General features: G+C 35.2%; 1 protein-coding gene and 1 long non-coding RNA gene across 2 annotated transcripts; one reads left to right on the top strand and one right to left on the bottom strand.

Moving 5' to 3' along the window:
• Positions 1 to 633: 633 nt before the first annotated feature.
• Positions 634 to 21,938, bottom strand: LOC133195496 (uncharacterized). The gene is made up of 10 exons (XM_061331350.1): positions 21,804 to 21,938; positions 20,976 to 21,147; positions 12,982 to 13,127; positions 11,815 to 11,932; positions 11,325 to 11,383; positions 10,092 to 10,208; positions 8,998 to 9,084; positions 8,218 to 8,287; positions 7,898 to 7,984; positions 634 to 2,377 (listed from the first exon to the last, which is right to left on the bottom strand). Exons 1-10 carry the CDS (start codon positions 21,897 to 21,899, stop codon positions 2,316 to 2,318), a joined length of 1,014 nt encoding a protein of 337 aa, XP_061187334.1. The 5' UTR covers positions 21,900 to 21,938; the 3' UTR covers positions 634 to 2,315.
• Positions 4,500 to 5,967, top strand: LOC133194674 (uncharacterized). The gene is made up of 3 exons (XR_009722159.1): positions 4,500 to 4,557; positions 5,447 to 5,551; positions 5,891 to 5,967. It is a non-coding gene; the product is annotated as an uncharacterized LOC133194674 (long non-coding RNA).
• Positions 21,939 to 26,806: the final 4,868 nt, after the last annotated feature.

The raw sequence follows: 26,806 nt of genomic DNA on the forward strand, positions 1-26,806 counted from the left end.
GCCTGGCTGTACAAAATATGGAGATAACGAACAGTATTCAATTCCATAATCCATTAAAATAATACAAATTGGTAGCAGAGCAAACGCGGACCTCCAAAAACATCAGAGGCGGGATCAGGTGCCATGGAAGAGTAAGCATCTCCTGTCGACTGGTCACACCCGCCTTGTGGTCCTTGTCATGATCAGGTGAACGGAAAAATCCGTAGAAATTTCAGTGTGTAAATAATGGCCTAACAATTAGTATGAAAAACGTCAGTCAGCATTTGACCTAATGATAGATTGTATTTGTTGACAAGGTCATTGTATTGACATAGCACTTGCGAAATGATGACTTCAAACGAGACTGTTGATATCCTTGTTTCATCAACTTGTTGATTTAAATTGTGAAATGTTTACAAACAAATGGACTCCAAAAGACTCAGAAAAGCACACTTGTGCCTTTGGCTCAGTGAGCTAAAAATTTGCAAAGAAAAAAGATATATTTGATACACACCTGATTTCATCTTATCACAAACCTTGTCTAAAAGAATTGAAACAATACTTTTCTCAGAAAAGGGGAGGTGGTAGCAAAAAGATATCCTTACCTTGCTAGATGAGACATAACTGACCTTGTATTTAATAATTTAACACATATTCAAGTGATGGGTTTTATTTGCCCTTAATTTAGCAATAACTTATTTTGCATTCTCAGTGCTACCCTAGTCGATTCTGGTACTTCAGGTACTTGTACAGTGCTAGCACTTAACTGAAACACACATTCAAATAATATAAAGTCAATGTACAATAATCCATTCCTGTACTTACTGTCTTGTAAGAAGAATTGTCTTACATGTAAGTTTATAGTATCTAATGACGTTAAAAAAAACAAATTCTCCAAAATAACTTTGAACTAACACAAAATGAAGCTGAAAAGCCTTTTACATGATTATTTTTGTTGTGTCATCTTAATTATACATAATTTACATTTCAAAATAATACTTAAACACAATCATGGTGAACCTTAAGGTCAAGTCTGCATTATTTTTTATAACCTATAACCCATGTATCTTGTGATAATTAAATACAAACAAAATGTCAAGTGAACAAAGATAGATTTTCTGTAAACAATGTTGTTTAAAGCAACAGAAAAAAAAATTATTTTTTCATTAAAATATTCAAAATCTTTTTGGGACAAATTGCACATGCTACATCTATGTGATATTTTTTAAGACTTTGACTTCTCAAAACAAATTTTAAAAAAAGCATCAGTGAGGGGTTCAACATGTATGCAGGGTTCACAGTTTAACAGAAATCTAAATCAGCTCCTAGTGGCCTTCAATGAAAAAGCTCACATATTATTTGATCTGATACACATCCTCTAAAAACATAACAGAAAATATTTTGCAATTTCTTTCTTATGAATTTCTGCTATTTAGTTGACATTATTGACTAACAATATGGCCAGTCCCCGAGACCATGTAACATCTTAAACTGACATTGAAATGTGCATATTGCACTGAAATTATTTAGAAGTTGAAATAAAAATGCTATTACCATCGCATCATCAAACTGATTTTGTCTGCAAATGAAGAATTTCATTTCATTAATAATGAACATCTTACAGACAATTGAAAATTGACTTAAGTCTAAGTTTGTTCCACGCTCCAAGGACAAGAAGCAATTGCCGTCAACAAAACATTCCCTTTCCTAAACAATAACCTAGTCTACTTCTTGAAAAAAATTGTTCAAACTAATGGCTTTATTTTGTACATTGTATTCAAACACTGTAAATATATCATTTTAACATGTATGATGTTTTACATCTATATTAATTTTTTGAACAAGTTAGCATATTTAGCTCATTTCTAAATGTTCTTATTTATGTGTATGTGCAAGACATTCAGCACTGTACTTGAATTAGCAGAAGCTGTTTTCTGACAAATGGGCTAATTAGAATACACAGCTAAATGTAATACATTTACAGTATCTAAATAAAAGAGTTTCACTCTACATTACAAATTGACCTGGAACCGTTCACAAATAAAAGGATAAAAATTAAAAAATACGGGCTTATAATACATGTATAAAAACATACACACATCAATAACTAGTTCAACAAGATTATTCATTACATTTGTAACTGATATATAAAAATATAAAGTACCCAGCATAACAATATTTAGTGACTAAATAATGGCTTCTGTACTGGATCCACCATCTATATTGACAAACAGTAAAATATGGCGTAGATTGGTAATTATGCTCTATATCTGACTTGTAATCTCTATTACACGAGTTTGACTGACACACAAACAAGTGCCCTGTCAGCAGACTTGTCAGCGATGTACTCTTCTGCCTGTGATCAGACTGGTGTTTTCTGTGGCTAAAACATCAAATGCTGTAAAGATAAATGAATTCTTTAAAATATATCTCCTCTTTCAACTACTTGTATTAAAATGTATTGTAATCATGCAGTATATTCCTTGCGCATGTCTCTTCTGAGGTCATGCATTAAACTGACCCTCTGGTGTCTTTCTTGATTTGATGAATTAAACATTGAAATGTACTACTTTTTTATCTCTGTATCAAAGTCATGCATTAAAATGATCTTCCATCTTCTCTTTAGTACATGTAATCGTACATTAGAATGTCATTCTCGCATCTTTTTATAAAAAAAACAAACAAGAGGCCCAAGGGCCTTAACGGTCACCTGAGTATAATACAACAATTTAGAAGTTAAATACACTGATAGATGAAGCATTGTTGCCCTAAAGCATGAAAAGTAGGAAGATCAGGATCAACAAAATAATTAGTCTAGTATTCAGTATCAACTCATAAATTAAGTTCTAATCTGTCCCCCACTTAACACTATCACCATGCAGACTATTATCAAACTATTAGTGCTTCTGTACTATTTTTAAACCCATATTAAAACCTCTAGCATTGACCTCTCTTATGGTCTTTGAAGAACTTTTAATAAGATAAGTTATTTTTGTCTCATTTTTATTTATCTATTACTTACAGGTCTACCTGATTATTAAAACTAAGAAAGTGCTTTTTTAATTATACGATAAACATTCTTGCATAATTATCTTATTCTATTTACCTTTCAAATACATTATTTACAGTGATTAATTATCAAAGATGAATAGAAAAGGGGAATAACTTCTCTCAGTAGAATACAAATTAATAGAGCCCTGCCAAGGACCAGAATGCTTAGACAAATGGTCCAGATGTTTAAAAATCTGGTAGAAATACGTTTACTCATATCATTTAAACTTTTACTCAGTTTGCTTCCGATATGCCCAGAAGCAGAGAAGAATTTCACAGGTACAATGCATTTTCACTACAGATTCAACAAAACCTTACCCTAACACCAGAACCCAAGACCAAGGGTCAAGAAATATACAAATTTGGAAGAGTTACCCTCATCTTCATAACTATGGACTTCAAAGAATTAACACTTTTCCACTATATTATCAAAAGCCCCCCCCCCCTCCCTTGTTATGCCAGAACCCTTGACCCTAGGACCACAAGATTTGAAAATTCTGTTCGAAGCTCCAATTTTCATCATAGCTAAGCAATTTATTTATCAGCTCAACACTATTCTAAGGAGCAGACAGGATTAATTAATGATTAATTAATAGAATTAATGCTTTTTCACTATATAACCAATAGACCCCCCCCCCTCCTCAAGAACCCCAAAAACTGAGGCCATATATTTAAAAATTTTGGAAGAGGCATCCTTGTCTATCATAATCATGCACTTAGTTTGTTTAAATAATCTCCAGTGGCAGAGAAGAAGATTTTCAAAGAATCAATGCATTTTCACTATATAACCAATAGAGCCCTGCCCTAACACCAGAACCCCTGACCCTGGGGCCATGAAATTCACAATTTTTGAAAAGGCATCCTTATGCATCATAACCATGCACTTAGTTTGTTTAAATAGTCTCCAGTAGCAGAGAAGAAGATTTTCAAAGAATCAATGCATTTTCACAATATAATCAATAAAGCCCCACCCTAACACCAGAACCCCTGACCCTGGGGCCATGAAATTCACAATTTTTGAAAAGGCATCCTTATGCATCATAACCATGCACTTAGTTTGTTTAAATAATCTCCAGTAGCAGAGAAGAAGATTTTCAAAGAATTAAAGCATTTTCACTATATAATCAATAGAGCCCCGCCCTAACACCAGAACCCCTGATCCTCGGGCCATGAAATTCACAATATTTGAAAAGGCACTTTTGCTCATCTTAACTATGTACTTAGTTACTTTATTTAATACCCAGGAGCAAAGAAGAAGATTTTCAAAGAATTAATGTATTTTCACTATATAATCTATAGAGCCCCACCCTAACACCAGAACCCCTGACCCTGGGGCCATGAATTTCACAATTTTGGAAGAGGCACTCTTGCTCATCATAACTATGTACTTAGCAGAGACATATAATAGAGGGACCGCTGACTCATTTTCGCGCCAAATTATCTTCCTGTTCTCGCAGCGGCCCCACCGGGAGGCATAGAAAGACTTCCTGTCATAACAGCTGCTGTGTTGTCTTCACAGCCTTTGGGGTAAATATTGAGAATATATTCTATATTTTATTATATATAGCCTGTACGTCAATTACTATTTACATAAGGTGATATCTTAGATGTATTTTTCCAGCTATAACGAGAATTTAAAAAGAAAAAAAACGTAGAATTTAGATCATCAGATGTTGACACGCAAGTCATGGTCACATTCGATACAATATAATTTGAGTTAAAATTTTGTCTTGTATAAAAGTTGTTCCCTTATATCATCGTAGACTCAGACCCGTAAGAACCGGTGAGCAAGGGGAAAATAATTTTGCCAGTATACAGGCACGTAGTTAAGTATCACTTTTTAAGGGGGGGATATTTGAAAATCTTGGACAAGCAAAAAAAAAAAAAAAAAAAGAGTAAAATTGTCAGAACTCGAAAATCCTATTTCATGGAGAAGGGGGGGGGGCAGCTTTCAGTGAATATTTTCAACAGTAAAAGTTTGTGTAAAAGGGTATGTTTGGAAAAGGGGAAAGCCCCCCCCCCCCCCCCCCCCCCCCGATACTACATGTTATATGTCAGATATGTCAAAGCCTAAACATTAGAAACTACAATTACTTTAATGTGTCCCCTAAAAAAATATTAAATTAAAGTCAGACAAACTTTTTTTGGCCCAACCAAAATTTCTAAAATAGGTTGTGTCCCAAAAACTGAAATTCCTTCCCACCTATATGGGACCTGAGAGTTTCTCAACATAAAACCTGATGATGGGGTGTATTATTTAATCATAAATGTTGAATGATTTTATGTAGTCTGTCATGTGATTGAATTTTTGTATATCCAGGAGTGAATATTAAATCAGCATGTTAATTTTTTACATCATGTAAACATGTACTCATTATTCAATTTTATGAACATTGGTTCTTCATGTAATCTCCAGGTATGAAATCACTTTCCTCAGCAACAGATACAGCTTGCCAGCAGTGGAAATGCAGAATGCTTATTTTAATGTGGGACTATATTCCCACCACCATAAATCTATTAAGTGAGTGGCAATTTTCTCACTATTTTGTAACAATGATTTAAAAAAATGTATCAACCTGCTACATGTAACTGTTAACATCTAAATTTGCATCAGGATCGATGTCGAATGCTGCCTTGATTTAAAGATAATTATACTCTTTGTGAGGGGATGTTCTGCCTTGTGGTGCCCTTGTTTTAGGGGGAGAATGTTTTTTTTATAACTGCTTTTGTAGTGTGTGTGTGTTTTTTTTTAAATATTCATATTTATAACGGACAATTGCCCTAACCCAGGTTTTACAAGTATATCTCATTGAGCTATTAAATTCTTTTATTCATTGATTTTGCATTTTCCTATTTTCAGATATTATGGTACCTCTACTGATTGATTCTACAAGATCCTGAAGTTTCCTGTTGTCTTCCCAAAAGACCTTGACCTGCTTTAGAAGGGTGTTTTAAGTGAGATCTTATGATGAATAAGGCGACGAATAGTAGTTTAGTAAGCTGCAAAGCTTAAAATTACCATGCTGCTGCATCAAACATGGCCATACTCGAAACGCCACTGAAACAAACATTGGCTTGTATCGGACTACTGTTGCATGGTTTTTCAACAATACTGCAACTGAATTAATGATATCCTTAACTTTTAATGGTAAAATCTGAGCTATCTCTCACTCCAGGACATTTGTAAAGGTTTTTTTTATGACTTTTGAGAATTTAATGTTTGAATATTTTTCCACTCCATGGACTGAAAATTCTGAGTAAAGAAAGCATACATGTGATGTATATTTCAAATTTCAATGTGATGCATATAAACTGGAATTTACTGCAAGGCCTAAATGTGAGACAATAAAACTAACTTTAAAACAACCAATACATATTTTTGTCTTTTTTGAACACCTACTTTTTCAAGTATATATATATATATATATATATATATATATAAACATATATATAAACATATATATATAGTCTTCCTGCATATAAGTACCACATAATAAGTCTAAGGTGTGCAACGAATAGAGGGCTCCTAAAACCATTAGCATTACTTAAGTTGCATAGACCGACTGCTCTGTGATGGGATTTTCTTGATCAGCATCACTTTAGTTAATTTTTTTTCAATTTTTTTTTTTTTTTTAAATGGCACTTGTAACAATGTTTTAAAAATGCAGCAAATGATAAAATGTATGAGTTGCTTGATTAGATTACAAGTCACAATCTATGCTTCGTTTCAGGATGGTGCATTTTGTGTTTTTAAATATGTTATAGGAAAACAAAAATAAAATAATATATTTTATATACCGCAATATGATATTTTTAAAAAAGGCTAATTTCAGCAATTTTTAATTTTAATGAATGTATACAGATAGGTTTATATAACAATATATAAAAAAAATACGGGAAATACACCAACCTAGCTGCATGAAATCTAGCACCTACGTACATGTACACATGTAGGAAACCAAAAATTAAAATAATGCATGCCAGTCCAAAACCAACACGGCAAACAAATGGCCTCGTCAAAAAAGGTCTTCTTATCCTACACTATGAAATACATGTTACAGTGTATTTCTTAGTGTAGAGGTTGTAAAGAAGTCAAGCCATTATGAACAAATGCAACTCAGTCGGGGTTAGAAGATCGATTCCATCTATTTACTGAAGATAAATTTGTTCTCAATTCTTTGTCGTCATGAAAACGAAAGTAACTCATCCCCCTGCGATTAATGCCACGAGTAAATTTTGCTTAAAATTGGAGTTGTAGCGATGTTTACTTCCCATTCTATGATGAAACGCCATACTGTTTATAGTTTCTATGCCTCCCGGTGAGGGCGCTGCGAAAATCGGAACATCATTTTCCATTCGGAATTAAAGTACTCAACCTAAAGTGAAAAGTCTAGAAACGTCCCGAATGAGTCAGCGGTCCCTCTATCATATGTCTCTTACTTAGTAACTTTATTTAATACCCAGGAGCACCCTGGGGCCAGAACCCCTGACCCTGGGGCCATGAATTTCACAATTTTGGTAGAGGGCTCAATGCTTATTACAATGATGCCAACAGTTTGACTGCTTGATGTCCAGGAGTAAAGAAGAAGATTTTTAAAGATTGCATTATTTTTGGTGGTTTTAGCCCCACCCCTCAGGCCCCAGGGGGGCAGTGACCATGAAATTCACAGTTTTTGTTCCCCTTCACCCATAGATGCTATATACCAAATTTGGTTGAAATTGGTTGAGCGGTTCTAGAGAAGAAGTTAAAAATGTTCAAAAGTTAACGCACAACGGACGACGACGGACGAAAACAGATAGCAATAGGTCACCTGAGTGACTCAGGTGACCTAAAAAACTTATGCATCAAATCAAATGCTTTACTCACCTCTCTCTTTAAGTCCTTTTCCAAAATTTTTGTAGACCGTTTTCAGTTCTATCATAATTAGTATCCACAGCAGTAGACCTAGTGTTCCTAAACAAAAAGAAAAAAAATATTTCCATAATGATAGCAATTATCTCTCTGTATGTAACAAAGACAGCTCTGGATATTTTTATCCACAACAGTAGCCCTAATGTACTTAAACACAGAAAAGGAAGCATTTCAAAAATGATTTCATGTATCGCTCAAAGATGTGACTATCTATGACTCCTATTTATCAAAACATTTCTTCACTGATTTTTTGAAGAGATAACGGTTATAGTTACCTGCTACCAGTGTGGAATATACTAGGATTTCTCCTTTATCCGTGTCTTTGTCATCCAACCTTTGATATTCCTGTTAGAAGATATCAATGTATCAATGGATAGTAGAATTCAAAGTAATGGCTATTTTTTCTCCATTATAAATTAAATGTATAGAGCAAAAACAAAGTGGAGCATGTAACATGATATTCTTCTGGTGGGAGGTAAAATCTCCCGATATTTCAACACCCTTCCATCCATCCTTATTAAAATTTCTCCTCAGGAGATAGATTTTATTTAAAAAGGCTTAATTAAGCCAAGATAACCAAAACTAAAGGCTGCAATTTTCGCCTAATTTGAAGTACATGTACATGTATTGCATTACAAGTATCAAGTGTACACTTTACAACAAATAGGCTTCTTCACTAACAATCTAACAATAAAGTTTGGTAGAATCGAATATCATCACTAAGGCATCCTCACAATGTCAAGGTTTTGTGATTTCAGAAATCAACTGTAGCTCAAGAATTTACATGTATCTCTTTCCAAACCAAGGTAAAATTTTGGGAGGAGCCTGTATATTTTTGAGAGCAGGAGATGATTGCTTGGACATTATAAACTTTAATTGTACATCATCCTCCATTTGTGCAATTCAAATCAAAAGCATATCCCTTAACAACCCAAATATTTTGCTTAGAATTTTCACTTGAAATTATTATTAAAACAAGGGAACATCTTCACATTTATGATCAAAAAAGGAAATCCACATATTACCGTGTAACAGAATCATCTATCAGAACTTACATGGATGATCTGGTAGATGTAGTAGGTGGGCTTTGCCAGACCCAGGAAAGCAAAGATCCAGGCAGCTGCCCTCCATTCTCTTCTCAACTAAAGAAAAAAAACATAGATAATCAAAGATTACCAAGCTCACCTCGACGAATGTTATCAATAAGTAAGGCAAATCTCACATCATATTTTTTTCCTAGTTAGTGTACATCCCAAGATCAATATCCATCAATATCAGATTCAGAATCCAAAGCAAGTCTGAAAGTGTCCATCCGTAGATACATCATCATCCATGCTAATTTGGTTAAAATATGGCTAAAATTCACTCATGTGGAAAATCTAGGTCAGATTCAGCATCCAAGCAGGTTAGTTAGTGTACATCCCTAGATGCATCATCCATGCAAGTTTGGTCCAGGTAGGGCTTATAGTTCCTTGGGAATGGACCTGCTCCAAAAACTTTAACCTGGTCACTCATCTGGAAAATCTACGTCAGATCCAGCATCCAAAGCAAGTGTGGTAGTGTCCATCCCTAGATGCATCATCCACTTGAGAATAGACTTGCTCCTAAAACTTTGACCGGGACGCCAATGCCGGGGGTATAGCATAAGCTCATCTCGACTTCGTCGAGGTGAGCTAAAAATGATACAAGCTTACTGGATATACATGTATTATATTCTATCACACAGGCCTCTAACATCTTATAACCTTTACCTCCCCCAGCAGGGAATTTCACAGATATAATGAGTTACATTTATAACAAAGCAAAATTGGTCCTCCTTGGCCCTTTGCTATAGGGATATATCACAGTAATATTCTTTCAAATTATAGCCTTATATTCACTACATGCAGACATTTTACTTTGTAATTGTGATTTGTTTATTTATATCACATATTACCCACTGATTACAAACTTAGATATTTATGTATTGGAGATAATGTACAAGAATAATTAGAATAATGCTTGTTGTTTTTTGCTCAATTATTCCAATGTGCATCATCTTGCAAAATCAACAAGTAAACATATGACTTGTGTTGACATTGACAGTATTCTTTAGATGATTGTCCTGCAGCTTAAGGCAAAAGAATAATTAGGTAACCAGTTTACTTACAGTGAACCAACCAAAGATGTTCCACAGCACAGAGTATGGCAGTCCCACAGACAGCGCCACCTGCTGGAACACATCAAGTTTTGTTCCATCTTTCAAAACCAAAATTACGAAGCTTGCCTGTATAGTTTAAGTAAAAAGTTAATGTTTACAACTGTTTTTCACATATTTATAAAAGCAAATAAAAAAATCTGAAAAGCTAAGATTATCCATTTAAAATTTCATGGAGAGTGAGAGGCTATTGTGATGCCTTTTCACTTCTGTGTAAGGAGAGTTGTTCTGATGCAAGGAGTATGTCAATTATAAGAAATCTTTTATTTTTGTGAGGCGTTTAATTGTTATTCCTGCCTGAATGTACAGTTGTACCATGACTGCACTCTCTACATGGGCCACAATGCTCACTCAAGTCACTGTGGTCCTGCTGTTTTTTCAAAAGATTTTTTCCCTCTTTATCCCCATGAAAAATTTTATCCCAATATTGTGACACATACCTAGAATTAACCACAGGGTCCATAATTTGAAACAAAAAGAAAAAAGAGAAAAAAAACTAAAACCTTCAATTAATATGGGAATGTTTTCATAATAGTATGATTTAGTTTGGCCCTGCTGCTACTGAAAAGATATGTTCCTTTAAATCCCTTGTTAAACTCTTTTCACCTATGTAACCCAACCTAACTCCCAGGACCCTTACATGTATTTGGTCAAAGTTGAATCTACACTTTGAGGATTCTTGCATACTAACATGACTTCATTGTTTTTTAGAATATTTTTATCTAAAATTTTCTTTCCTATATAATCCATTGTAACACTATGATCCCCTATTGTGGCCCCAACCTAACCCCCAGGGTAATGATTTGAACAAACTTGATTCTACATAATGTCAGGAAAGTTTCATTTATTAAGTTTCATCTTTTCTAGCCCAGCAGTTCTTGAGAAGATTTTTTTTAAAAAATGTCATTAATTATCACTAATTCTTAATGATTTTCCTTTGAAAGAGGGTGTGGCCCTTCATTTGAACGAAATTTTAATCCCCTGCTCACAAGGATGCTTTGAGGTAAGTTTGGTTGAAATTGACCAAGCGGTTCTTGAGAAGATGAAAATGTGAGAAGTTTACAAACAGATGTCAGACAAAATGTGATCCAAAAAGCTCAGGTTAATCCTTATAAACTCTTTGAAATTTGAATGAATTTTCAAAATTAATAAATAATGATTTTCAGGGGTATCTCCATTACTTACTGTAACTTGGATATCGAACTTCAACATAGAGGAAAAGATTGAGGCTTGTTTGTACAAATCTGAAAATAAAATTTCATGGTTTTGTAAGATGTACAATATCAATCACAAAGTGTTAAACATAAGAAGACTATACCCAAAGTAGTTTAGGTTAAAAATGTTAATAAATTTTTCCTTTAAACAAGGGCACAATGTAGACTCAATAACCAAATCAAACATATGTTTTGTAATATACAGTCAAACCTCGTTATCTCGAACCCAAGGGGACCGAGAAAATACTTCGAGATAACCGAGGAATCGAGATATCCAGGGTCAAATACTTAAGAAATTAACAGCTGGGACGTCAAAATCACTTCGACATATCCATGGTATTTGAGATAACCGTGTTCGAGATACCGAAGTTCAACTGTATATATAATAAATAAATATTAACACAAGGATGTCTAGCCATTATAATTAAATCAGCTGTTTACATAAAATTACTGAAACTTACACTGTAGGTATTCAGATGCTCCAACAATTCTGAATGTTAAATAACCAAAGTGTCTGGCCACTGACCACGCTAGGACGATATTGGGGGGAGCCAGTACAATGGCTAAAATCATCCTCACCTAAGTCAATTATAAAATTAAACCACTTTTTTAAATTAAGAAAAAAACAAACAAACAAACAAAACAAATAAATGTAGAGTGTACTGCAAGAAAATACTTCAAGAGTCTGGCATTGATTATTTTTTTCCAGATGTTATTTTACATGCAAGGGAAATGTAGAAAGTTGTCATCTATAAATACAAGAGAAGGACACATGAATCCCTTTCTCCCCCCCCCCCCCCCATCCACTACTCACCCATCAACCCCCTGCACAAAACGTCTACTCACTAATATAGATTTTTATAAATAATTAGGAAAATTTACAGAAGATTGTGAGAAAATGAAAATCATGCAAATTAATTTAGTTCATTATGTTAATTTGAATGATTCCTAGCTCTTTGATTGGCTGAAATCCAACACTGTAGAAAAATACTATGCTATGGTCACCTGCACATGACCTTCCAGGTGAACATTTCAAAGAATTTATTTTTTCTACATTAGATTAAAAATAGATTGAGAATTTTTTAACTAATACTAATTATAAGTTAAGAAAAGTTATATCACCTGCACTAGACTTCCACTCAGGTGAACGTAACATTCAGGCACGTTGTATCTGTAGGGAAGGGGGGTGGGGCTGCCCCCAATTCCCACTTTTTTCTGAACATTAATTTTTACTATCAATTTAGTATGAAAATGTATACTGAAAGGCTGCCCCCCCCCCCCCACTTTTGCTGATCAAGTATAGTCAAATCCCTCTTCTGTTCATGGACTTTAACCCCCCCCCCCCCCCCACCCCAACCCCAGAAATAAGATTTTGATGTTAAGAGAGTTTTTTTCTTGGCTTGTCAAAGAGTTTTATTCAGGTAAGTTGTCAAAATGTGTGATTGTTCCCTCAAAAGAAACTTAAATAAAATTTAGGAAACATACAGTTTTTCAGCTGCATGGATAACTCTCTTTTGACTGAGTGATTCATCCTGAGTGGTAGCTCCTATGTCCAATATTTTTGGTACATATATGGAGATTGCATCCATATCCAATATTTAGTTTTATATTCAATAGAATACTAGTACCAGTTTTAGTGTACTCCTTCCATCAACATTGACGATGTACTCCACAACACAGTACACCAGCACAACAAGGATGGCCAGTATCAGGACATATAGCTCGTACTTCTTCTCTCGCAGCAGGCCATGAAATGCGTAAAATATACAGAACACTGGAAATAAACACGTAAAGTTATACAGAACACTGGAAATAAACACATAAAATTATACAGAACACTAGAAATAAACACGTAAAATTATACAGAACACTGAAAATAAACACGTAAAATTATACAGAACACTGGAAATAAACACGTAAAATTATACAGAACACTGGAAATAAACACGTAAAATTATACAGAACACTGGAAATAAACACGTAAAATTATACAGAACAGGTGAAATATACTGAATACTGGGAAAAAAGTAAAATGTACAAAAGATTGGAAAAACCAGAGGTACTGTGAGCACTGCGCTGACACAAAATGATAACCCTTGCACCAATATGAGTATAATTAAAGGCCAAGACCATTTTTGGTGTGGGAAACCCCAAATATCTGTCCAACCATAATGTAAAATATGATGTGCACATTGGCACTATGTGAAAAAGATTCTGGAAAAGTCTCATTTAATTTTATTCTAATCAATGGTATAGGAGGAGTTGCAGAAAAGAGATGGGTACCCCCTATTATACATGTACATCTTCCCAAGTCAAGGGTTTCTGATCCACTCCTCTCTCTGCATAAACCCTTGACCAAATAGTCAAACTTTGACAGGTAAGAAATGCACTGAGTGGCCTCATAAAAGTTTGCATGAGCCAATCAAAAACATTGTTTAGTTTAACCTGAAACTAAATTGTAAACAGAAAAACATGCCAGTTTTAGTCCCAACAAAAACATTTTTACCATTAAATAATCAAGTTAAAGGCTTGTCTCAGCCTTGGAGTTAATGTTATGCTGAATTTATTATCGACTTTCAATATTGTCTCACATTCTCTATTTAATTCGCTTACTCTAATTGGTCAATAGCAGAGGTCAGTATGATTTAAAATGAGGAGTTGTGGATTGGAGATGGGTACCATCAATGTTATAGAAAGAATGGCAGTGTTCATGTTTTGCAGTGAGAAACCTCAAATATCTGCCCGATTCAAATGTAAAATAGGAGGTCCACTATGACACTATGTAACAAAGATTCTGTGAATGTCTCATCAAATTTTATTCAGTGGTATAGGAGGAGTTGCGGATAAGAGATGGGTACCCCCAAGTGTTACAGACGGACGAATACACAGAAGGAGAGACACCCCATCACTATATACCTGCGCTTTTCAAGCTGGGGGTATAGAAAGTTGACATATAGAACAATGGGAAAAAAGTACAAGAGGCTCAAGGGCCTTAATGGTCACCTGAGTATAATACAACAATTTAGAAGTTAAATACACTGATAGATGAAGCATTGTTGCCCTAAACCAAGAGAAGTAGGAAGATTAGGATCAACAAAATAATTAGTCTAGTATTCAGTATCAACTCATAAATTAAGTTCTAATCTGTCCCCTACTTAACATTATCACCATGCAGACTATTATCAAACTATTAGTGCTTCTGTACTATTTTTAAACCCATATTAAGACCTCTAGCATTGACCTCTCTTACGGTCTTTGAAGAACTTTTAATAAGATAAGTTATTTTTGTCTCATTTTTATTTATCTATTACTTACAGGTCTACCTGATTATTAAAACTAAGAAAGTACTTTTTTAATTATACGATAAACATTCTTGCATAATTATCTTATTCTATTAACTTTTCAAATACATTATTTACAGTGATTAATTATCAAAGGTGAATGGAAAAGGGGAATAACTTCTCTCAGTAGAATACAAGTTAATAGAGCCCTGCCCAGGACCAGAATGCTTAGACGAATGGTCCAGATGTTAAAAATCTGGTAGAAATACGCTTACTCATATCATTTAAACTTCTACTCAGTTTGCTTCTGATATGCCCAGAAGCAGAGAAGAATTTCACAGGTACAATGCATTTTCACTACAGATTCAACAAAGCTTTACCCTAACACCAGAACCCAAGACCAAGGGTCAAGAAATTTACAAATTTGGAAGAGTTACCCTCAACATCATAACTATGGACTTCAAAGAATTAACACTTTTCCACTATATTATCAAAAGCCCCCCCACCCCCCCTCGTTATGCCAGAACCCCTGACCCTAGGACCACAAGATTTAACAAGAGGCCCATGGGCCACATCGCTCACCTGAGTAACTTTGGCCATGCTGTTCATTACCAGACTCCCCCCTTGTAATACCTATTGTGGCCCCACCCTCCCCCCAGGGGCCATGATTTGAACAATTTAGAATCTACACTACCCCAGGATGCTTCCACATAAGTTTCAGTTTTTCTGGTCCAGTGGTTCTTGAGAAGATTTTTAAAGATTTTTCCTATATATTTCAATGTAAAACTTCGGATTCCCCCTATTGTGGCCCCGCCCTATCCCCTGGGGTCATGATTTGAACAATTTAGAGTGTACACTACTTGAGGATGCTTCCACATAAGTTTCAGCTTTTCTGGCCCAGTGGTTCTTGAGAAGAAGATTTTTAAAGATTTTTCCTATATATTTCAATGTAAAACTTGTATTTCCTATTGTGGCCCAGCCCTACCCCCGGGGGTCATGATTTTTACAATTTAGAATCTACACTACCCCAGGATGCTTCCACATAAGTTTCAGCTTTTCTGGTCCAGTGGTTCTTGAGAAAAAGAATTTTCCTATATATTTCAATGTAAAACTTGGATTCCCTATTGTGGCCCCGCCCTACCCCCGGGGGTCATGATTTGAACAATTTAGAATCTACACTACCCCAGGATGCTTCCACATAAGTTTCAGCTTTTCTGGTCCAGTGGTTCTTGAGAAGAAGATTTTTAAAGATTTTTCCTATATATTTCAATGTAAAACTTGGATTCCCTATTGTGGCCCCGCCCTACCCCCGGGGGTCATGATTTTTACAATTTAGAATCTACACTATCCCAGGATGCTTCCACATAAGTTTCAGCTTTTCTGGCCCAGTGGTTCTTGAGAAGAAGATTTTTAAAGATTTTTCCTATGTATTTCTATGTAAAACATTGATTCCACATTGTGGCCCCGCCCTACCCCCGGGGGTCATGATTTTTACAATTTAGAATCTACACTACACTAGGATGCTTCCATATAAGTTTCAGCTTTACTGGCCCTGTGGTTCTTGAGAAGAAGATTTTTTAATGACCCCACCCTATTTTTGTCTTCTCTTGATTATCTCCCCTTGTGAGGGGACTTGGCCCTTCATTTCAACAATTTAAATTCCCCTTCACCCAAGGATGCTTTGTACCAAGTTTGGTCAAAATTGGCCCAGTGGTTCTTGAGAAGAAGTCAAAAATATGAAAAGTTTACAGACGGATGGACAGACAGACAGAGGGACAGACAGACGGACAGACGGACGGACGGACGACGGACAAAATGTGATCAGAAAAGCTCACTTGAGCCTTCGGCTCAGGTGAGCTAAAAATTCTGTTCGAAGCTCCCATTTTCATCATAGCTAAGCAATTTATTTATCAGCTCAACACTTAAAGGAGCAGACAGGATTAGTTAATGATTAATTAATAGAATTAATGCTTTTTCACTATATAATCAATAGAGCCCCCCCCCCCCCCCTCAAGAACCCCCAAAACTGAGGCCATATATTTAAAAATTTTGAAAGAGGCATCCTTGTCTATCAAATCATGCACTTAGTTTGTTTAAATAATCTCCAGTAGCAGAGAAGAAGATTTTCAGAGAATCAATGCATTTTCACTATATAATCAATAGAGCCCCACCCTAACACCAGAACCCCTGACCCTGGGGCCATGAAATTCACAATTTTTGAAAAGGCATCCTTATGCATCATAACCATGCACTTAGTTTGTTTAAATAGTCTCCAGTAGCAGAGAAGAAGATTTTCAAAGAATCAATGCATTTTCACTATATAATCAATAGAGCCCCACCCTAACACCAGAACCCCTGACCCTGGGGCCATGAAATTCACAATTTCTGAAAAGGCATCCTTATGCATCATAACCATGCACTAAGTTTGTTTAAATAGTCTCCAGGAGCAGAGAAGAAGATTTTCAAAGAATTAAAGCATTTTCACTATATAATCAATAGAGCCCCGCCCTAACACCAGAACCCCTTACCCAGGGGCCATGGCTTTCACAATTCTGGAAGAGGCCTACCTCCTCATCATAACTATGTACTTAGTTTATCACCTTAATGCCCAGGAGCAGAGGAGAAGATTTTCAAAGAATTAATGCATTTTCACTATATAGTTGATAGAGCCCCGCCCTAACACCAGAACCCCTAACCCTGGGGCCATGAAATTCACAATTTTGGAAAAGGTACTCTTGCTCATCATAACTATGTACTTAATTACTTTATTAAATATCCAGAAGCAGAGAAGAAGATTTTCAAAGAATTAATGCATTTTCACTATATAATCAATAGAGCCCTGCCCTAACACCAGAACCCCAGACCCTGGGGCCATGAAATTCACAATTTTGGAAAAGGCACTTTTGCTCATCATAACTATGTACTTAGTTACTTTATTTAATACCCAGGAGCAAAGAAGAAGATTTTCAAAGAATTAATGCTTTTTTCACTATATAATCTATAGTGCCCCGCCCTAACACCAGAACCCCTGACCCTGGGGCCATGAATTTCACAATTTTGGAAGAGGCACTCTTGCTCATCATTACTATGTACTTAGTTACTTTATTTAATACCCAGGAGCAGAGAAGAAGATTTTCAAAGAATTAATGCATTTTCACTATATAATCAATAGAGCCCCGCCCTAACACCAGAACCCCTGACCCTGGGGCCATGAATTTCACAATTTTGGAAGAGGCACTCTTGCTCATCATAACTATGTACTTAGTAACTTTATTTAATACCCAGGAGCAGAGAAGAAGATTTTCAAAGAAATAATGCACTTTCACTATATGATCTATATAGCCCCTCCCTGGGGCCAGAACCCCTGACCCTGGGGCCATGAATTTCACAATTTTGGTAGAGGGCTCAATGCTTATTACAATGATGCCAACAGTTTGACTGCTTGATGTTCAGGAGTAAAGAAGAAGATTTTTAAAGATTGCATTATTTTTGGTGGTTTTAGCCCCACCCCTCAGGCCCCGGGGGGGGGGGGGGGGGGGCAGGGACCATGAAATTCACAATTTTTGTTCCCCTTCACCCATATATGCTATATACCAAATTTGGTTGAAATTGGTTGAGCGGTTCTAGAGAAGAAGTTAAAAATGTTCAAAAGTTAACGCACGACGGACGACGCACGACGACGGACGAAAACAGATAGCAATAGGTCACCTGAGTGACTCAGGTGACCTAAAAATATACAAAACATGTACTGGATAAAATAGGTTAAATACAGAACACAGGAAAATAAACAGTCAAGCTAATCAAGTGAATTTGTGTCTCCCGCTTAAGAAAGAAAGAAAAGGGTGGTAGACCTCCAAGAAATGCAGATGGAGAAAAAAAAAACAGATTGACCTTGACCTTTAAGCCTTTTGGCCTTAAAGTCAACAGGGATCTTTTGGGGGGTTAAAGAAATTCATGACCTTAAGCTTTATTAAAAAACCAAGAAGAAACAAAGTTATCACATGAAAAGTAGGTAACTATGCAATTTATGAATTTCTGACCTTGGTCTTTGACCATATGACCTCAAAATCAATAGGGATTTCTTTATTAGTTATATTGACTTACTGTAATAAATTTCAATGCAAATCCTCAAAGAAAACGAAAGTTATCAACAGGAAACCTTTTTTCTGCAATGTATGAATTTTTGACCTTCCCCTTTGACCTATTGATCATTAGGGTTCTTTTTTAGGCCACAGAGAGTTGTAATATAAAATTTCATTGCAAAAGCTCAAAGGCTTTTTCAATTTGAGATATTGTCCAGACACGAAAGTGATAAAAACAGATGGAATGTATGAATTTCTGATCCTGATCTTTGACCTTTTAATCTCAAAATCAGTAGGGATCTTTTTTAAGATATGAGAGTTATGAAAACTTGCTATAAAATTACACTGAAGAAGCTCAAAGAAAACTAAAGTTATCATCTGGAAACATTATTTTGCAATGTATGAATTTCTGACCTTGACTTTTGACTTTTTGACCTCAAAATTCTCTGACTATCTTCTTCTAGGCCTTCTTTAGTGTTCTTTAGGCTAATAGGGAGTTGTGATATAAAATTCCATTGCAAAAACTCAAAGGTTTTTTGAGATATCATCCGGAATCGAAAGTATTACACAGAATGACAGACAAACAGATGGACAGACAGAGGACAGACCCAAATTAATATATCCCACTTTCAGTAAAAGCAGGAACAATACATATTAACAGATACAAATTAACTGTGGAAAAGATGGGTACTAGTGAGACATCTCAACATTAATACAGATGTCATCTACTATAATGAAAATATATACCACAGAGGAAAACATGAAAGTCACACATTTACTGTTACATTGTTTGAATACCAAGTAGTTGCATCACTCAGCAGTATAACTAAAGCTGAGAAAAAAAAACTGAAAAGCACAATAAAAGTTGCCTATAAGCACTTGGGCTGCGATTAGCACTTAAAAAACATTCCCACCTCTGGTACTATATGTACAGGCCTGTCATGGCTTAATTAACCATTTTTGGTGCAGGATCCTATACCCTTTCATTTGGAAAATTTAAATCGAAAAAAGTGGAGATGTTGATTACATATTATGTTTAACTATTGCTTAAAGATTAAATTGCAGATTTATTCCCTATTTACATCTTTACGAGTCATTATAATTTCAAAATTCAAGTTATTTTTATGCAAAATCACTGAAAAATTCAATTTACATGTACTTGTCACTTGGGAAATTTTACCTAAAATTTTTTTTTGGGAGGGGGGGAGTCAATTTTCAATTGGGACAGGATGCTTTTACCGGACCTGGATGCAGTGGGTATTAATTAAGCCCTGTCACTCTGTACATTTACAGCTAATTTTAATATCTATTATCTGGCAGTTATCTTATAGTGCCCACCTCCCAGTATAAATTACACTGTAGTTCACTTTTTAAACATTATACACCTATTTACTGGCTATAAGGACAATAGCAAGTTTATTGTCCCCCAAGACAAACAATGCATCTCTTCTTTGAAAAATTTATCATATCCTATAGAGAGCAGTGACCTTCTGATGTGTTGATTAATTAAAATATTGTTTTATGTAGTATTTGAACAAGAAATGGGGAGGAGGAGGGGAACTGCATATAGCGCTGATTGATGAAGAAACAAATTTTCTTCTTAGTACAAGGGATTAAGAACAAGGAGTTCAAGAAAAAAATAGGAAATTCTAAAATAAGTATCTCTAAGTCTTTCTAGAGAGCTTCGAAATAGACAAATACTGATTTACCGGTACACACAGTTTGCTAGTGCATGTGAACACACTGCAAAAATTACGTTTTTATGATTTATACATCATAAGTAAAATTTGTATACATGCAAAATTTACACCTGTAAGTAAATGAGTGCATGTGAACAGGGCTATGATATATTTATCTACACATGCCTACATTTTACTCATTAACACACTTTAATGACTATAATATCATAACTTCCTGATCTGAGGAGACTGTAGTATTACCTACTCACTACTCTGAAACATTTCTAACATTATAATAAATTTTCTCTTTAGTTATCACTTAAGAATGCAAAGTGCCAATTGAAAGCAGTGTGTCAATGAACAGATATGTGATTATCATGCATTGTCTAATACATGTGAAAATATGGATACAGATGGTCAAATCATTAACATGTGACTGCTTGTTCATTGTGACACATGACAGACAACAGATCTAGATCATCCTCCTGAACAGGTGCTTGGTTTGTCACACAGCTAAGAATCTATGTCATTAACAGGAGCTTAATAGTTGTGACAGACCAAGTCTTTTACAATATATTACCTCCATTTATAATGAGAATGAGTGCAAACGTAAAATCAGAACTGTCCGAATTGCCGTCCTTGATGACGGTGATGAAGCGATAAAGAGTCAGTCCCAGCGCTGTCAAAATATTTACAATACTGACTACCAGGAACACAGTCTCCTTGGCGTCCAAACCAGCGCAGGTCCTGGTCTGAAAAGGAGATAATCATCACCTGTCACTGCATGATCAAAGCATGATAGAGGATATATTTAGGAAGTTTAATTAAATGGTCACAAACTCACAGTATCTTTGAAATATATTGCCTTTATTTAAATATTATCTACTGATATTGTATTTTCAGAAAACTCTTTAAAGCTGTATAATATCAACAAGTGCAAGAATCCATGTGTGCTCAAAATAATTACTATAGGTAAATAAATAAATATATCTGCAAATAGTCTTTACCCAAGGGTGCGCATGGTAATACTATTTTTGATATTATATTTCAATTTAAATGATATGGTTTAAAATAAGTTAACATATAGATGTACATGCAGTTTGATTTATGTTTTCTACACAAGTTTGTTTATGATGCATAAGTTCTTCAAGGTGTACATGTATACATGTGCGACTCGTTTCCTTTTTGATACCGTCGTTTTCAGATATAAGATTTGACACAGTGTTTTTGAATTTTCAGTTCAAATTCACAATGTTATGTAATAAAAAAGAAAGCCTAAAAATTTCTAAATCATGTTTTCGATCACGTGTTTACATCTGATTCAGAAGGCCTTGTGACAAGATAAACAGATAAACACTCCTTATACCTGTGGGACATTCCTTCATATACCTTTGTAAAGTTCATTTACCTGACCAAGAGGCGTGGCGATCGCTGGCTTGGGGGCATCCTTGATTCCATACTTTGAGTATTCCGTCGATTCTTCGACGTTATTGTCGCTCGACATAATCGTTTTCTTACATTTTCCAGCCTAAAGTGAAAGTAGAGTTCCTGAATGAAAAAATCATGTGATCAAAACAATCACGATTGGTTTATTCAGAGACATATAATAGAGGGACCGCTGACTCATTTTCGCGCCAAATTATCTTCCTGTTTTCGCAGCGCCCCCACCGGGAGGCATAGAAAGACTTCCTGTCATAACAGCTGCTGTGTTGTCTTCACAGCCTTTGGGGTAAATATTGCGAATATATTCTATATTTTATTATATATAGCCTGTACGTCAATTACTATTTACATAAGGTGATATCCTAGATGTATTTTTCCAGCTATAACGAGAATTAAAAAAAAACGTAGAACTTTAGATCATCAGATGTTGACACGCAAGTCATGGTCACATCGATACAATAATTTGAGTTAAAATTTTGTCTTGTATAAAAGTTGTTCCCTTGTATTATCATGATAATTGTAGACTCAGGCCCGTAACAACCGGTGAGCAAGGGGAAAATAATTTTGCCAGTATACAGGCACGTAGTTAAGTATCATTTTTTAAGGGGTGGGGGTGGGGTGGTTATATTTGAAAATCTTGGACAAGCAACAACAAAAAAAAAAAAAAGAGTAAAATTGTCAGAATTCGAAAATCCTATTTCATGGAGAAGGGGGGCAGCTTTCAGTTGATATTTTTTTTAATAGTAAAATGTTGTGTAAAAGGGTATGTTTGGAAAAGGGGAAAGCCCCCCCCCCCCCCCCCGATACTACATGTTACATGTCAGAGTGTATACAAAGCCTAAACATTAGAAACTACAATTACTTTAATATGTCCCCTAAAAAAATATTAAATTAAAGTTAGACAAACTTTTTTTTTGGCTCAACCAAATTTTCTAAAATAGGTTGTGTCCAAAAAACTGAAATTCCTTCCCACCTATGGGGCCTGAGAGTTTCTCAACATAAGACCTGATGATAGTCATGGGATGTATTATTTTTTCATAAATGTTGAATGGTTTTATGTAGTCTGTCATGTGATTGAATTTTTGTATATCCAAGAATGAATAATCAGCATGTTCATTTTTTACATAATGTAAACATGTACTCATTATTCAATTTTATGAAAATTGGTTCTTCATGTTATCTCCAGGTATGAAATCACTTTCCTCAGCAAGATACAGCTTGCCAGCAGTGGAAATGCAGAATGCTTATTTTAATGTGGGACTTTATTCCCACCACCATAAATCTATCAAGTGAGTAGCAATTTTCTTTCTATTATGATTAATCTATTCTGATTTTTAAAAAAAATGTATCAACCTGCTACATGTAACTGTTAACATCTAAATTTGCATCAGGATCAATGTCGAATGCTGCCTTGATTTAAAGATAATTATGCTCTTTGTGAGGGGATGCTCCGCCTTGCGGTGCCCTTGTTTTAGGGGGAGAATGTTTTTTTAAAACTGCTTTTGTAGTGTGTGTGAGTGTTTTTTTTTTTAAATATACCTATTTATAATAGACAAATGCCCTAACCCAGGTTTTACAAGTATATCTCACTGAGCTATTAAATTCTTTTATTTATTGATTTTGCATTTTCCTATTTTCAGTTATTATGGTACCTCTACTGATTGATTCTACAAGATTCTGAAGTTTCCTGTTGTCCTCCAAAAAGACCTTGACCTGCTTTATAAGGGTGTTTTAAGTGAGATCTTAGGATGAATAAGGCGACAAATCGTAGTTTAGTAAGCTGTGAAGCTTAAAGTTGTACCATGCTGCTGCATCAAACATGGCCAAACTCGAAATGCCACTGAAACAAACATTGGCTTGTATCGCACTACTGTTTTTTCAACAGTACTTCAACTGAGTTAATGATATCCGTAACTTTTAATGGTAAAATCTGAGCTATCTCTCACTCCAGGATATTTGTAAAGGTTTTTTTTTGACTTCCGAGAATTTAATGATTGAATATTTTTCCACAAATTTTTTCCACTCCTTGGACTGTAAATTCTGAGTAAAGAAAAGCATGTATGTGATGTACATTTCAAATTTCAATGTGATGCATATAAACTGGAATTTACTGCAAGGCCTAAATGTGTGACAATAAAACTAACTTTAAGTCAAACAATTCATATTTTTGTCTTTTTAGAACACCTACTTTTTCAAGTATATATATATATATATATATATATATACAATGTTATGTAGATACAAGAGTACATGTTTGTCATTTAGATTTGAATAAAAGACAAAGTAACCAAGTACCTCTACATATTCACAAAGAGTCTTGATCATCCTCTCTATCATTTGTTTTTACATTCAGAAGAATTGTATAAATCTTTGGTACATATAAATATGCTTTGTAGTAAATGCAGGGTTTTTGTATGGGCAAAACATTCTTTAACTGTGTCAGCTTGCAGGGCTGATATACATGTAAATAAAGTATTCATTAAATTTTATTTTGGCTTAATAAATGTTAGGAATGCTTGAATTGATTAATATCAATGAATATACTGTAAATTTTAAACGATTTCATTTTTATTTAGAATGTAGATCAGAAGGTCAGTCTTCCTGCATATAAGTACCACATAATAAGTCTAAGGTGTGCAATGAATACAGGGCTCCTAAAACCATTAGTATTACTTAAGTTGCATAGACCGAGTGCTCTGTGATGGGGTTTTCTTGATCAGCATCACTTTAGTTAATTTTTTTTCAATTGACTTTTTTTTTTTGCAAAATGGCACTTGTAACAATGTTTTAAAAATGCAGTAAATGATAAAATGTGTGAGTTGCTTGATTAGATTACAAGTCACAATCTATGCTTGGTTTCAGGATGGTGTATTTTGTGTTTTTAGATACGTTATGGGAAAACAAAAATAAAATAATATACTTTATATACTGCAATATGATATTTTTAAAAAAGGCTAATTTCAGCAATTTTTTATTTTGATTTTAATGAATGTATACAGATATATTTATATAACGATATATAAAAAAAAATACGGGAAATACACCAACCTATAGCTGCATGAAATCTAGCACCTATACGTACATGTAGGTAACCACTACATACAATAATGCATGCCAGTGGAAAACCGACACGGCAAACAAATGGCCTCTTCAAAAAAGGTCTTCTTATCCTACACTATAAAATACATGTTACAGTGTATTTCTCAGTGTAGAGGTTGTAAAGAAGACAAGCCATCATGAACAAATGCAACTGGAGTCGGGGTAAGAAGATCGATTCCATCTATTTACTGTAGATAAATTTGTTCTCAATTCTTTGTCGTCATGAAAACGAAAGTAACTCATCCCCCCCCCCCCCCACGATTAATGCCACGAGTAAATTTTGCTTAAAATTGGAGTTGTAGCGATGTTTACTATCCATTCTATGATGAAACGCCATACTGTTTATAGTTTCTATGCCTCCCGGTGAGGGCGCTGCGAAAATCGGAACATCATTTTCCATTCGGAATTAAAATACCCAACTTAAAGTGAGAAGTCAAGAAACGTCCCGAATGAGTCAGCGGTCCCTCTGTTATATGTCTCTGGTTTATTTCCGGTGAACGGAAATGACCGAGTACGCTCGGAACATCTCTAATGACACATTTCCCGCCAGAGTTCGAAGGTATGAAAGAAGGTGTGATTTTAATGCCTCCATATCGAAGATTCGGGGGTATATAGTTTTTGCCCTGTCCGTCCATCTGTCTGTCTGTTTTTCTGTTTGTCCGCAAAAACTTTAACATTGCCCATAACTTTTGATTGGTTAGAGCTATGGCTTTCATATTTCACGTGTACTTTGGGTACCACCATATTTGACCTCTTGACCTTGACCTTGACCCTGGAGTTTGAACCAGTTTTGCAGGAGTTTGAACCAGTTTTGCAAAATTTTACCCAATTTTAACCTTTGCCATAACTTTTGAACGGTTGGTGCTAGGGCTTTCTTACTTCACAATGACATGTATAATCCTTGTGACAAGACCTTCCTTTGGATACCAACAACTTTGACCTTTTGACCTAGACCTAGGAGTTTGACCTACTTTGGAAAAAAACTTTAACCTTGGCCATAACTTTGGAATGGTTGGTGCTAGGTCTTTCATACTTCACATGTGTAATCCTTTTGACAAGACCTTCCTTTGGATACCAACAACTTTGACCCTTTGACCTTGACTTGGAGTTTGACCTACTTTAGGAAAACTTTAACCTTGGCCATTACTTTTGAACAGTTGGTGCTAGGGCTTTAATACTTCACATATGTAATTCTTTGTGACAAGACCTTTCTTTGGATACCAACAACTTTGACCCTTTGACCTTGACCTTGGAATTTGACCTACTTTTGAAAAACCTTTTCCTTATCTATTCAATGGTTGCTGGTAGAGCTTTCATATTTGACAGGTATATTCCTCGAGACAAGACCTTACTTTGTGTACCAACATATTTGATTTGCATTTGAGAAAGTTTAACCTTTGCTTCAAGTTGCCATACGGGGGCATCAGTGTTTCACAAACACATCTTGTTACTCAATATTTATATCCACCACTTGAAAAACCGGAGCTATGGGGGTGTCAGTTAAGCTTGGGAGGTACCCATTGATATAGGGGGTGTCAGTTAAGCTTGGGAGGTACCCATGTCTTATCCAGAACTCCTCCTAATTACCACTGAACAAAATTTAATGAGACTCTCCCAGGCCAGAATCTTTATGTTTTGATCAGACAAGACATTTGGGATTTCCCATAGCAAAATAAGGACTGACTTTGTCATTATATTCATATGGGAGATTGGGTATCATTTTGTGGGCTCAGTCAATCTACTTTATTGAACATTCCTATTATTACAATAAAATGAATAATACAAGTTTCGAAATCAACTTGTTTAAGTACTAGGCCTATAGTGCTTACGGACTAGTGACTTGTAACTGTTCAATTTTCTTTTGGGTAG

Source organism: Saccostrea echinata, unplaced genomic scaffold (genome assembly GCF_033153115.1).
Source record: "Saccostrea echinata isolate AGI-Se365-2 ecotype Australia unplaced genomic scaffold, CSIRO_AGI_Sech_v1 ptg000029l, whole genome shotgun sequence".
Taxonomy (NCBI): Eukaryota; Metazoa; Mollusca; class Bivalvia; order Ostreida; family Ostreidae; genus Saccostrea; species Saccostrea echinata.